This window comes from Bos indicus x Bos taurus, chromosome 13, assembly GCF_003369695.1.
Source record: "Bos indicus x Bos taurus breed Angus x Brahman F1 hybrid chromosome 13, Bos_hybrid_MaternalHap_v2.0, whole genome shotgun sequence".
NCBI lineage: Eukaryota > Metazoa > Chordata > Mammalia > Artiodactyla > Bovidae > Bos > Bos indicus x Bos taurus.
In genome coordinates, this window is record NC_040088.1 from 31,338,282 (window position 1) to 31,351,526 (window position 13,245).

Genomic DNA, 13,245 nt, shown 5'->3' on the forward strand with positions numbered 1-13,245 from the left:
AAGAGCTGGTTGAGGCGGCCAGAGCTTTGGCAGATGAGCCAGGGTGATCTTCCACCTCCTCAAGTAGCGGGGCTCCCACCTGAGTGAGTATGGGCAATTAGGCAGGGAAGAGACTCTCGGGACTTCCAGGAGGACTTGGCAGCAGACGGCCCTTACTTTGAGGCACTGGAGACTGCTGATCAGGGTGGTCACACCTCGTCGGTGCCTTAAAGGGCTGTGAGGGGGACCTGAGGAATGGTGCTCCCTCCAGGGCACCATCTTGACAGGTAAACAAAATCAATGTAAGGAGGACACTTCACTGCGAGTGGCAAGCCTGGCATCCCAACTCCTGAGCTCTGTGGAGCGCACTGTTTGCCTCAGGGTGCGCATTTGAGGCCCTAGACCACTGACACCCCTTCTCAGAGAATGTTCTCTCACTGAAGCCAGATCACTGAGTTGCTGATTATGACCATCCTTGCCAGCAGAAACGAGAACGAGCCTAGGAGATGAAATAAACCGTAATTTCTCCTCAGCAGCTGTGACAACCCGTTCCTCTTTGCCAAATACTCAACTTCTCAGCCTCCCTTGAAGTGGGAAGAGCATCCGATTCAGTTCCAGCCCACAAAATTTAAAGGGATGAAAAAAAAATTTTAAGGGAAGGATGGTGGGAAGTTTCTGGGAAAGCATTTACTTTTTTGATAAAGTGCTGCTGCCTCAGTCAATTCACAGAACTGTGACTGCAGCCTTGTGGCATGGAGAGAACAACATGCAAAGGATGGGAGGAGGATGAAAAGTCTAGGTCCTTGATGAACCCAACATCTCTGACACTTAGAGCATACTTATGTCCAGACTGTATCAGGTGAAGAAAAATAAACCACTCTTTGGGGTCCTGTAAATCAGGTTGTGTTACTTGTGGCAGAGTACATTCTTAATTGAGGAGCTTTGTGAGCCTAACCAAAGGAATTATAAACATGCTTGAAGCACTTGAAGCACACGTGGGTCCCTTCTGTCTTTGGAGCCACACCACTAATTACAAACTGATTTTTAGCCTTCATATCTATATGTTCTGCCCTCACACGTGGGCTAATCAGGATGCTCCAGACTGTCCTGCATCACCTTCCTTCTGACCAACAGTCTAGTATCCAAGTTCTGAGCTGGAACTAGCTGGAAACCCTTTTGGCAACAGTCTGAACTGAAGAGAAAGCCCCTTCAGGCAGAAAAGTGGGAGCACTACTCTTCCTGGACAACATGGAGGAGATTGGTCTTTGATCCAACCTCCTGGCATGGCCCAGTGAGCACCTCCGGTCTCACGTCTCCTCTGGAGTGTTTATTCCAGCTTTGCCCTCCACACTCCCCTCACCCAGCCTCACCTCCCACACCTGCAGACACAAGCATGCCAAAAAAGTGCCACTCAAGAGGCTTTCTCCATTTTATTTCTTTGGGAAAAGAAAACGAAGTCTTTCCATCACATATGGTAGAGATATATATTTATATATATTTATATATAATTTCTTTTGTGGTTGGAAATCCCAAAGCTGAGTCTGTTCATTTTTTTCTACTTTTTTTTTTTTCATACTAATGCCTCCTCTTCCTCCTGCCCCTCTGGCCCAGGCCCAGGTTCTGGGGCCGGTGCAATGAAGGGTGAGTGGAATGGGCAGTGATTGCCAGGACAGCCCCCCACCCAGCTCAGAGAACTGGTAAGGGGCACCAGAAGGGGCTGTGCAGAACAGAGGCCACAAGGGCACTCCTGTTTGTGTGTGGGGTGCACAGCTCGTTAAACAGTCACCAGTCATGAGAGGAGGCTGGTCAGGGGTCGGGGGATTGCTCACAGTAGTTGCCAGCTCCCTCCAGCCTGCCCCACAAACCCAGTCTTGGGGGTGGGAAGGAGAGAGTTAAAAGAAAAATACAAGGGCCGAGGGCCAAACCTCCTCCGATTTTTATTGCTGGTGTGTTAGAAATTTGCCTTTCCCTTCTTACTTTGGGAGATGGACTCTAAGAGGGCCCCCAGAGGAGGAAGTGACTGGCTGCCCCAACCCCCACTAATGGCCATGCCAGGACTACCCTGGGCAAACACTGGGCTACCTCAGGCCTCTTGGACCCAGGGGTCAGTGATTCTCTCAGTTCAGCCTTGCTCTTCAAGAGCAATCATAGTTACCCCCCCACCCCCCAAAACAAGGGCCTTGGGCTCAGGCTTGGGCCCAAAGGAGCTAGGAAGTGGGCAGTGCACCAAAGATCAAGCAGAGTTTTCTACTGGAAGAAAAGGTGAGGTTTAGGGGAAGAGGTGGCCTAGACAATGATGTTCTGAGCATGAAAGCAGTAGGCTGAGCACGAAAGCAGAAGGTGGCTGAGGGAATCAAGTGGGAAGACATAGGAGGACATCACAGACACTCATAGGACCTCAGAAACTCGATGAGGGGAGTGCCTGAGAGGCAGGTGGCACTTAATAACTGTAGTTAGAGCTGGATAGTGGCCCTGGGTGTGGGGTCAGCCAAGCAAATGGGGCTGTTGTCCTACAGGATCCTGGTCAGAGGGGTGAGGGTAGAGCTAAGAAGCCTCCAGGTGACCCTTTCCAAGAACAGGACAGCAGATCTTCCCTGGGTACCAAGCCTCCAGCCTCAGCCCTTACCTCCTCCAACATACACATATAGACACACACTCAGGACTAGCCCAGGCTGTAGACCTTGGCAGGGAGGGGCTAGGCAGGTAGCCCTCTCAACAGCAGGCAGGCCATCTGCTCCCACGTGTCCTGCCAATCTGCCCAGGGAGGGAGAAGAGTGCAGGAAAGAGGGAGGCCAGGAGCCCAGTGTCAGCTTTGGCAGACCCCACACAGTCCCCCTCAGGCTACATGGCCTAGGAGATTGGTACAGAGAGCATCTCTGGACACAGGGTGGCCGACAGTAGCAGCCCAGACCCACCAAGGGGCTGGGCACCTCATGGCTCTGCAAGGCCTGCCACCTCTCCAACAAGGGAGCGCCAAGAAAAGGAGCCCAAGTTCCCCTGCTGCCTGGACCCTCAGCCCGTCACTCTGCCCTCCCCCTATTTCCTCCTTGGGAGGAGGGTTGAGTGGGCTGCCTAGTGGGGCAGTGGTAGAGCTGGGAGGCACCCAGTGAGGGGAGGGGAGGGGCCTGGTCACAGCTGCTTTGAGAACCTCTTTGGTCTGGGGATTCAGGGGACATGGGGAAAAGAGATGGCAGGGAAGAGGATACTGGGGACTCTGGCCTTTGACTGGGTATTTGTCAAAAGGCCACATGCCCAGGTAGGGGACTATATTTCTGTGGACTCGATGCGCTCAAGGCGGGAAGGGGTCCAGGCTTTCTTCTCCTCCCCATGTTGGGGTGTAGGTGTGCTGGCACCTCCCGCAGCCCCTCGCTCTCGCAGCCGGCGCTCCAGCTGCTGGTTCCGCTGGTACATCTCCACATAACTCAGCTGCAGCTGCTTCTGGTACTCGATGACCTTCTCCTTCTCCTCCAGCCACACTCGGCGCTCCTCTGCAAAGCTGGCACCCTGGCGCTCCCGGGCTCGCCGCTCAGCTGCCAGCTCAGCCTGCAGCCGCCCCACCTCCCGCCGCAGGGCCCTCGTCCCACTCTCCCCACCAGCATCCGCCTCCCCATCCAAGGAAACCAAGGAAGCGGCAGCAGCCACCCCAGCCTGACGGCGCATCTTAGCCTCATCGCTCTCGCAGGTGGCCAGTGCATCCTGTGGCTCAGCCGGGTCCACTGGGGTCAGCGCCGGCTTGAGGCAGGCAGAGGGCAGCTCTCCCTCACCCAGCTCCAGGCTGGCCTGTTTGCTGCTGAAGGAGTCCCTCAGGCTGAGCAGCTGCTCCTCCTTCTCCCGCAGGGAGGCCCGGCCCTCCCGCAGCTGTGAGCGCAACCCAACAATCTCACTCAGCTTCTGGGACACGTCCGCCTGCGAGTCCTTCAGCTGCTGCTTCAGAAGGGAAATCTCCCCAGCCTTCTGGCATACCTGGCAGGGGCAGATGAGAAGAGAAGTCAGGGGGAAAGCAGAACTCTGCTTACCCCTACTCTAGCCCCCATATCCAGCCCCAGGGCATCAAGCTGCCCCAGGGCTCAGGGTCAGCTCATCACGGCAGAAATGACAATGCAGGGTCCCCTCCTCAGACTCGGGATGACATGGCTAATCTCACAGGGCCTGGGACTGCTCTGGTCCTCACAGACACTGCCAACTGATGCGGCCGCAATCTTCACTCCCCTTGTGATAATTGTGGGCTGCTACTCTGGTTTTCTCCAGAGAGACAGAAGAAGGGGACACAGGGAGATGCCCACGCCCCAGTCTGCACCTCCCACTTAGTTTCCTCCATCCGGGGCAGGAAGTCGGCCTGTTCCTTCTGGCAGGCGGCAACCTTGTCCTCAAGCTCTTCCCGCTGCCGCATCAGCCGGGCTGCCTCCTCCTGTAGCTGCTTCTTGTCCTGCTGCAGCCGCAGCACCTGTAGCTGCAGGCCTTGCTGGGCACGCTGGGCGCGCCGGGCCACCTGCTGCAGCTTGCCACTGCAGCCCTGCCGCAGCTCAGCCAGCTCACGCTCCCAGGCCTTCTGACGCTCCTCCAGCACCTGAGCCACCGCCGCCTCGCTCTGCTCCAGGCTACGCCGCAGAGCTGCCACCTCCTGCTCCTTCTCCCACAGCCGCTCCTCTAGCTCCTGGATCAGAGCACTGGGCGAAGGTGGTGAGCAGGCCGTAAATGGCAGGCCTCCTCCTCCACCCTCCCCTGATCCCAGGTGACCTGGTCGCCCCATGGATGAGGATGACCCACTCTTGCTGGAGGCCCGCCCACTGTCGGACGTTGCCAGGTCCTGGTAGCCCGACCCACCACCACTGCTGCCACCACCACTGCCACTACCATAGCTGGCAGTGCCAATGCGGTTGATGTGGCTGGTGGAGGCACTGAGGGGTGCCAGGTGCTGGCTATAGCTGGAACTGTAGGTGGGCAGGCTTGTGAGTGAGTTCCGGCCTGAGTCTGAGAGGCCGCTCCCACCCCCGCCCGCTGGGGTCATGGTCCGAGACTTGTCCAGTCCACCCTTGAGGCCACCAGGGCCCTGTCGTCCCTCAGGGGTCCCGTTGGTCTGTGGGGGACACAAGTTCTGCATGGAGTGGAAGTTCTTGGGTACAACAGGCTTGAAGGCCGAAGGCCGAACTAGCGGCTCTGAGCACTGCACAAAAGCAAGGAAGAGGGAGTAGGCATCAGGATGGGGCCTTAGCCTTGGCCCCAGTCTTTCCCTCTGATCTAGACTTGTCCAGCCCCACCTCCACCCCCACTGGACCTCCATCCTGGGAGTCTCTCATGGCTGGAGTCTTACCTTATGTTCACCACCTGCCCCCCTCACAGCCAATTCTCCACCCAAGGCCCACCAGCTGGACTTGACCCCCAAGGCTCCCCAATCCACCTTCTATCTCAGTCCCTAAAGCTCAAAAACATCCAAGAAGGCCCGCTTCACCCTCTTCTCTGTGTTGCCACCTATCCCCAGAAAATGGCCGTGAGGACTGACCTGGTCTAGCTTGCCAGAGGCGGCCAGGAGCTTGGGCGGGTGGCTGGGCTCACGATATTGTGGTGGGGCCTTATCACTGCCGCCACTGCTGCTGCTGCCGCCGCTGCTGCCCACCACATTGCCGCAGACATCCGTGTGGTCGCTGCCCCGTAGCTCGCCATTGAGGTAGAGTGAATTGGCGAGAGCCTTGTCCTCTGAGGGGTAGCGGCCTGGCCTCTCCCTGCTGACCCCACTGCTACGGGGACCAGGGAAACTGCCCTGGTTGCTCCCACCCCCCGTGCGGGTGCCCACACTTTTCATGGCAAACTCCTGGGTGTGGGCCACTCCACTGCCCACACTGCCCATGGCCAGGCGAGGGTCTGGGGGTCCGAGCTCAGAGGGCCGAGGGGCGAAGGCCAGGAGAGGATCTCGCCCTGGGTCAGCACGCACAGGCAGTGTCTCCAGCTTCGCCATGACTAAGCCAGGGGGGCACTGTGGGCACAAGTAGGAAAGCAGAGAGAGATCAGTCCCACCCCCACTCCCACCACCCCATCCAAGCCTGACCCAGCACCAGCTGAACCTGCCTTTCAGTGTCTCCTTCCTTATAGTGGGCCCAGGAGTCCCCAAACAGTCAAGGTAAAGGAATGGGGCTGGGGAAATAAGGACAACTTGGTAATAGGGGCTGCCCGTTGTACACCTGACAAAGCCCAACCCCTAGGGACCATACACCTACCCTCCTCCCTTTGCTATCTATACTCAGTATTCCACTCTTCAACTCCCACCTCAGACCCAGCTTCATCGTGGGTCTGCCCCCCAGACTCAGTGACCCACCGACCCCCAATTCTTCACTGCAACCTCAGAACTCAGCTATCCTTTACTCTGGGTCTGGACTCCTATATCCCAATCTCATGGGCTGGGAAGGGGACAGCAGTACCTGCATTCAATAGGGGACCTCAGAACTTAAGGGAGGGAAACCCACCCCTATCCAAAAATTGTGGATGGGAGTCCTTCCCGGTCCCCTAACCTAGGGTGTTGCAGTCAAGGACAGAAGTGGAGGCTCACTACCGGCGCAGGATCCTCTCCTTGCCTCTCCAAGGGGGTGGGGGGCCGATGGGGCCTCAAGCCTGGGACCCTCCGAGGCCCGGTCTGCAGGGGCCATGTGCCTCACTCTCGCAGCTCGGCACGAACCAGCTACGCGACTTTGGACCGGCCGACTGAGCCATCCCGGACTGCAGTTTTCTCCTCTGCGAAATGGGAGGAATGGAGGACCTACCTCGCAGAGCTGCCGCGTGCCAGGAACCCCAGGGCAGCGGGAGCGGGACAGGACGGAGGTATTGGGGGTAGGGTGGGCGGTAGCTGCCTGGGCGGCGCGCATCTGGGCCACCTAGGACATGCACCACCCCTCGCGGACGGCCGGGGACCGCGGTTGCAGCGTGTAGCAGGGGGCCCTTCCAGAGGTCTTCCCAACTTGCACGCATGGGGGTCTGGCACGAGAGGTTCCCCTCCCCATGGTCAGTACCTCGGCAGAGGCCCCGGGGCTGGTTGAAGCCGGGGCAGAGGACGCAGCGCTGGCTGCGGAGGACGCCTGCCGTACCTCCCTCCTGGCCTGCGGTTCCCACAGGTGGGCGGGGGCAGGGGCGGAGCCTCGGCGCCCAACGGCGCCCAGGATTCCGCGCCTGCAGAACCCCTCCAAGAATTCACTGCCTTCGGGAAGACTTCCTGGATTACTCCCCTCCCCCGCTCCTTGTGGACCTTGACCCTGCTCAGTTCACCGAGAATTCCTCGGAGCCCTTCAGTGGGCGTGCGTCCCCCTCCCCCAAGGCTGGCCCACAGCAGAGCCTCGGGTTACCTGTGCTCTGGAAGGCCCTGTTTCCTGGTTCCTTTGTCTCAAGTCCGTACCAAAGGAACACCTGCCCCAGAAAGCCTCATATTCAGCCGTACTGGGGCTGCAGGCAGTGCCGGCCGCGAGCAGACGCTCATACAAGTGCCAAAAATGGCAGGGGGCGCCCTTCAGTCCTTTAAACCCTGTCTTCCTTGTCTGCTAAGATGAAGGGGTACAGGTGGCAGTCCTGGGCCCTTTGAGTGCTGTTTCAAACTGTCTTCTACCCAGATGCCCACTTCTAATGCTGTGTTGAGGCTATCGGGTCCCAGACCAGGGGAACCAAACAAAACTCTGCCTTTCAGGTGTCTTCTGGCCACGCCTGGAATTACAGCCCGAAGTCGTTGGAAAACTCCCACAAACCAGTCAGCACCACTTTTGTAAAATTCCATTCTATCAGCATCTCTGCCCCCCCCGCCCCCCGCCGCCCGCCCCCCCCACCAGGTGTGGAGAACAGGCATTTACCACCTTCTTTCCTTAAGCTAACCGGTTCCACACGTCCCACAAAGCTGAAACATAGAGTAAGGCAAGAGAGGGTCCAATTGAAGTGCAAGTGCAGGTGAAAGTGAGTGCCTACTTTCATCGGGTGCCCTAGGTGCTGCTGCCAAAATCTTGATGCTCTGCTCACCGATAATGAACAGAAATATGGAGATATAATATCCCCCTCCCAGCCTAAACATGACTCCCTTCTCTTGCCATCTCTGGAAGGAGCAGCTGGGGAGTCAAAAGGGTGAAGGCTGGGTGTTCTGAGGCTTAGAAACAGTGGGACGATCTGGTCAGGGAGGAAGAACTGACTAAACATCATACAGATGGGGTCCGGGGGTGGGGCAAGGGAGGTGTCTGGACTGGGACACCAGGATGGGTATGACACCCTTAACATGACAGGAGAATGTGTGGGGAAAGGGGTGCTTTTTTGTTTTTGAAAATGGGTGCTTTGAGGAAGACCAGAGAAAGATATCTCTCAGGTATCAGATAGAAAGAGAGACTTAGATCATGAGCGTTCAAGCGTGATGTGGGTGGGGTCCAGCATGGAGCTCCAGTGGCAGAGCCCCTGAAGCCTGGGTGGAGAAGTGAGAGCAGGAAGAAGACCAGAAGGCAGGCCCTGAGGACCAAGATGGAGTATGCTTCAAGAAGGTAAGGGCACTCCTGGAGTTAACAAAGGGGCTTATTCGTAAAATTGGGATTGGAGAGGGTGCCCTGAATTTGGCAGATGGAAACATCACTGGTGCCTATGAGAGAATGATTTTGGGAAAGTGGTGCAAAGCAGAACCAGACTGCAGGAGTGGGGGGAGGTGGGGGTCTGGAGGGAAAGAGTTCCCTTCTCTTTTGAGAAGGCAGTAATTTAAGGTGGTTTGGAATCCAAGGGCTCTTTTCTAATTTTAGAATTTAACATGGTAGAAACCTGAGTGTGGTTATATGCTAAAAGAAGGTGTCAATAGTGAGATGAGAAAACTAGGCAAGGGGGTTCCACCAGAAGCCTGGGTGTGGGCAGGAGCAAACCTCAGGTCATGAAAGTGAGAGGATAATGTTTAGGAAGGTGCTTTGCAAACTGTAAGGTGCAGTACAAATATGCAATACTACCTTCCCTGAGATCCAGGAAAGGAGACTCTGACCATAGATTGGGGCTGATCATATGCCACCCTGCCCTATGGTTTCCCTGGATTGTGTGTGGTCCCCTGAAGGCCTGGGTGCCCAGAGTCCTGGATGGATGGAAATGAGGTCCCAAAACTGTTTCCTGAGCCTCCTATCCTTGTGGTCTTTCTCTGGGAATCATTGACCACCAACCCACTGCAACCCTCCTTGGAGCCTCACTCCTTGAAGAGCTTATTATAATTCTAACCTATTACTGTCAACCCCATGCAAGTGTTCTCTGCCCCTTGCCTCTCCCAAGCTCAGACTGCTGCAACTTCTTTCTACAAACCTCCAGCAGGGACTGGCAAGACAAGGAAGGGTATATATCTCCCTGATAGGCAGAAACTGAGTCCAGAGGAAGGGTTTGAGTTTCATTTGTGGGTCAGGGTCCTAAACTAGCCCAGGTAGCTGAGTATGGTCTGCAAAGACAACCTCATGGCATTAGCTCAACAACCTGGGATGACAGCCTGTTGCCTGAGTCTGCCTCTATTTCTGTCCTATCCACCCTTAGTGCCTGGGACATTACACAAAGAATTAGCGGTCACGAAGGGGGCAAATAGACTATACCTGGGAGTTAGATGGGCAGGTCCTTCCATCCTATAGTGACCACCCAGCCCCTCCACATGTGTGTCCCTCCCAAAGCTAGTAAACTATACCTTTCCCTTGGGGTCTCAGAGCCCCAAGCTCAGCCCATTCACCCCCTAAAGATCTTAACAGCCCCTCCTGCTAGCATCCTTGCTGGGGGCTTCTCACTGCTCTTTCTTGTTCTGCACTCCCTCCCCTGTGCAGCTACTAAGAGACTCTTTATAAAGGACAAAGCCAATCTTGTCCATGCTTTGCCCAAATTTTTTTGCACCAGGTGCAATATAGACACTTACGGAGGTATCAGCTCCAAGTGGAAATCCCAGTTCAACTGATTAGGGGTGGAACTGCATGCAGGTTATTCCACTTTGAGTTCTCACACCTACCTTACAGGAATCTTAAGAAGTGAATGTATTATGGGTAGATGCCTGGCATTCCTCTCAGCCCTCAGAACCACAGCTTGCAGCAGGGCCCCCAAGGACTCTCCTGCTGTTCATCCTATTTCCCTTGACCTGAGTCCCTCTCCACACTACACAAAATCTCTTCACAGCTCTCTGTGCCCATTCTGCACCCTTTAAGAACCAACCCAAATACTGCCTCCCAGGACAGCATCCCTGATCTACCCAGGGGGAGGGCTCCTGGAGCACTTGGTTCAGGCCACTCCAGGGAAATTTCATTCTGGGGCTGGCCTGTGGGTGCCCCCAGGAGGGGAACAGGCCACAGAATCTTGGGGTCTCTGTGCACTGATTCAGAGGAGATGCAGAGAGAATGCATGTGGGAGAATGCTAGTTATAAGCAATGCAAAGAGGCAATGAATCCCTTTAGGAAAATCAGGATGGGCTTCCAGGAAGGATTGAGGGAGAAAATGTATCAGGGGCACTATGGGGCTTTGGGGGAGGGGGTGCAGAGGTCTCCAGAACTTCTTGGTTGGGATGTGTGAGGGGAGATTCATCTTCTCTTGGCGACAAAGGGGGAAGGGGCTGATCCCCTAGATCCTGGCTCTGATAAATCCCGTGTTTCAGGACTGAGGGGGCTGACAGCGCCCCCCCCGACACACACACCCCGATCACACACGCGCGCACACACGAGCCTCCCACACGGGAGTGGGGGGTGGTGGTAGGGGGAGGGTGTTCGCCCCCACGGCCCGCAGCGCCAAAAGATAGAGACCCCAGTCACAGGCCATCCCGAAGAGGTGTCCGGGGGGATCTCTGCGGTGGGAGAAATCCCTCCTGCACCTCCTGGAGCTCCTCACCAACGCGTGTGGCCCGGGGGGGCGGGGCGCAGAGGGAAGAGGTGACATAATCCGGGCCGCACCCCCTCCGGCCGCCACCTTCCCCCAGGCCCTGCGAAGCATCCATGACATCATCGGCCTCATCTCCACTCCCTTCATCCCTGGGATCCCAGCAGTGGGACGCTCCCCCTCCCCAGCTCCGGGTCCGACCGAAAGAGCCTCGCGGTGTAGCGGTCAAGGCGAAAGGTCGGAGTCGAGAGGGGCGCCGCGGTGGGTCTGCCTCACTTACTCGCTGCCTCAGGGTCCGGCGCGGGGTCTTCGGAGCTGGCGCCGCCGGCCCGGCTCGCTGGCGCGGCCAGAAGCCCGCCCGGCGGGGCGCGAGGCGCGGGCCCGGCTGCGCTCCGCGCCCCTCCCGCTCCCCGCCCGGGCCCCGCCCACCCGCGGCTGCGGCAAACGCAGGTCCGCCCTCCAGCCACGCCCCCCAAGCTCGCCAATCCCTGGGCTGAGGCGGGGCCCAGTGCCTTAACCCCTTTATCGCTGCGCCCAGGCCCGCGCGTGGGACACCTCTAGTTCACCCACCCGCCTTCGGGGCGCTCTGAGCCGGCCCCGAGCCCTCTGCACACTCCGTGTTAACCCTCTATACTCTTGGGCTCAGCCCCCGTCTCTCCTCTTAAATCCAATAGGACAGACCCTTCTTGAACCCCACATCTTTGGCTACAAGGAGCAACTCCTCTGACTTGGGGAAGGGGCTCTAGATGCCGAGCTCCGCGCCCTATTCCTCTCTCGCTCCGGCTCTTCGGGTCGCGGCTTCCCAGCCGACACCTAGAGACCTTACTACTAGTCTGCAAGGTGGGGGCGGGGCGAGCCATCAGGGGTGGATACGACACCGCCCTTGGAAGACCGGCTCAGGCGCGGGGAGAAGTGGGCGGGCATTTGTAAGGTTTTGAGGGTCCTTGACTCCTTCCATCAGCAATCGGAGCCGGTTTGAAACTTGATTCTCACGGAGGATCACCGTCATAGAGGGAAGGGAGGGCGACCAGGTAAAAGACGTACATTACAACTGAGCAGGGTTTGACTGTTTCATCCTGTGGCCCGAACCTGGCAAGATGCTTTGGCCCTTCATAGTGAGAGGGAAAAAGGCGGTTGTGTCTGATATGGAATACCAGCTTCGCACACGGTTGCCAGGTCTGTGAGAAAGGTGCTCATTCCGCCCCAGGTGGCCCAGGAGGATTGCCGGGAAGAAGTCCGTCTGGAACGGAGGCCTTCACCTTGAATAGGATAGACAAGCAAGCCAGGCCTAGGGTTCAGCATTAGCAAAATCTTTGAGGCACAAAGGATCTGACCTAAAAACTGCAGTTTCTCTGCTCTGTTGGCATTTAATCCATAGTACCTCTACTGTTACAGAGGATTTGTTTGGTCAGCTGTCATTCTATTTAAATAGTTTTTATTTCTGGCTATTTCCTGTTTTCTGAATTTTTCCATATTTGCTTTTATCTCCCATAGTGATTTGTAATGCAGAAAGCCTGTTTTTAATTCTTCTGGTTGTTGCCATTAAGTTTATCAAATAAAAATGCAGTTTATTTTCACAAATTATTAAAGTCAATGACAGAGCATTCATTTTTGTTCCTCTTCTGTAATGAGAAATTTCCATCTCTTGGCCTGCTGCCCTCACACTACTTATATTTGTCCACTTAATCCAGGATGACAGACTCAGTTTTTATTTACACTTTTAAGACACAAAATCCTTTTTCAATCGTTTTGGCTTTTGCCAATGATTTAATTGGTAACATCACCGACAGTTTCTTATGCACTAATTTTTCTACTCCTCCTTCAGACCCATCTCCCAACTTGACTAGTGATTTCAAAGTGAACTCCAGGATGTTACATTTTTCTAAGTCTTTGCCCTAGGTGACCGAGAAGGCAATGGCACCCCACTCCAGTACTCTTGCCTCGAAAATCCCATGGATGGAGGAGCCTGGTAGGCTGCAGTCCTAAGAGTCAGACACGACTGAGCGACTTCACTTTGACTTTTTCACTTTCATGCATTGGAGAAGGAAATGGCAACCCACTCCAGTGTTTTTGCCTGGAGAATCCCAGGGACAGGGGAGCCCGGTGGGCTGCAGTCTATGGGGTCGCACAGAGTCGGACACGACTGAAGTGACTTAGCAGCAGCAGCAGCAGCCCTAGGTGAGAATGCCTTTCTGCTGTCCTCACACACAGGGTGGCTTAACTAGTTATAGAATTCTTGAGTCTCAAACTTTCCCCCTCAAAATTCTCTTGTCCATATCCCATTGTCTTCGGCTCTTAAAATAGTAGCAAGTACATCTGAAACTAATATTATATGTCAATTATATTGTAGCTCCAAAAAAAGGTAGCAAACCTCGGTTGGTCTCTTTTAGGCGAGCAAATTGCCTGGTGCTTGTTGGGACTTTACTCTACTCTCAAAAGTCAAACATTTTGCCA

General features: G+C 55.7%; 1 protein-coding gene across 7 annotated transcripts; it reads right to left on the bottom strand.

The window, feature by feature from the left end:
• Window positions 1-1,390: 1,390 nt before the first annotated feature.
• LZTS3 (leucine zipper tumor suppressor family member 3) lies at window positions 1,391-11,210 on the bottom strand. 7 transcript variants are annotated; one of them, XM_027559318.1, is made up of 5 exons: window positions 11,072-11,210; window positions 6,524-6,702; window positions 5,480-5,950; window positions 4,277-5,143; window positions 1,391-3,942 (listed from the first exon to the last, which is right to left on the bottom strand). In XM_027559318.1, the coding sequence occupies exons 3-5, from the start codon at window positions 5,930-5,932 to the stop codon at window positions 3,244-3,246; spliced, it is 2,019 nt and encodes a 672-aa protein (XP_027415119.1). In that variant the 5' UTR covers window positions 5,933-5,950; window positions 6,524-6,702; window positions 11,072-11,210; the 3' UTR covers window positions 1,391-3,243. The 7 variants fall into 7 exon arrangements, with proteins under 7 accessions (XP_027415119.1, XP_027415118.1, XP_027415116.1 ...); XM_027559317.1 differs by having other exon boundaries at window positions 6,483-6,702; window positions 11,072-11,207; XM_027559315.1 differs by having other exon boundaries at window positions 6,546-6,702; window positions 11,072-11,178.
• Window positions 11,211-13,245: the final 2,035 nt, after the last annotated feature.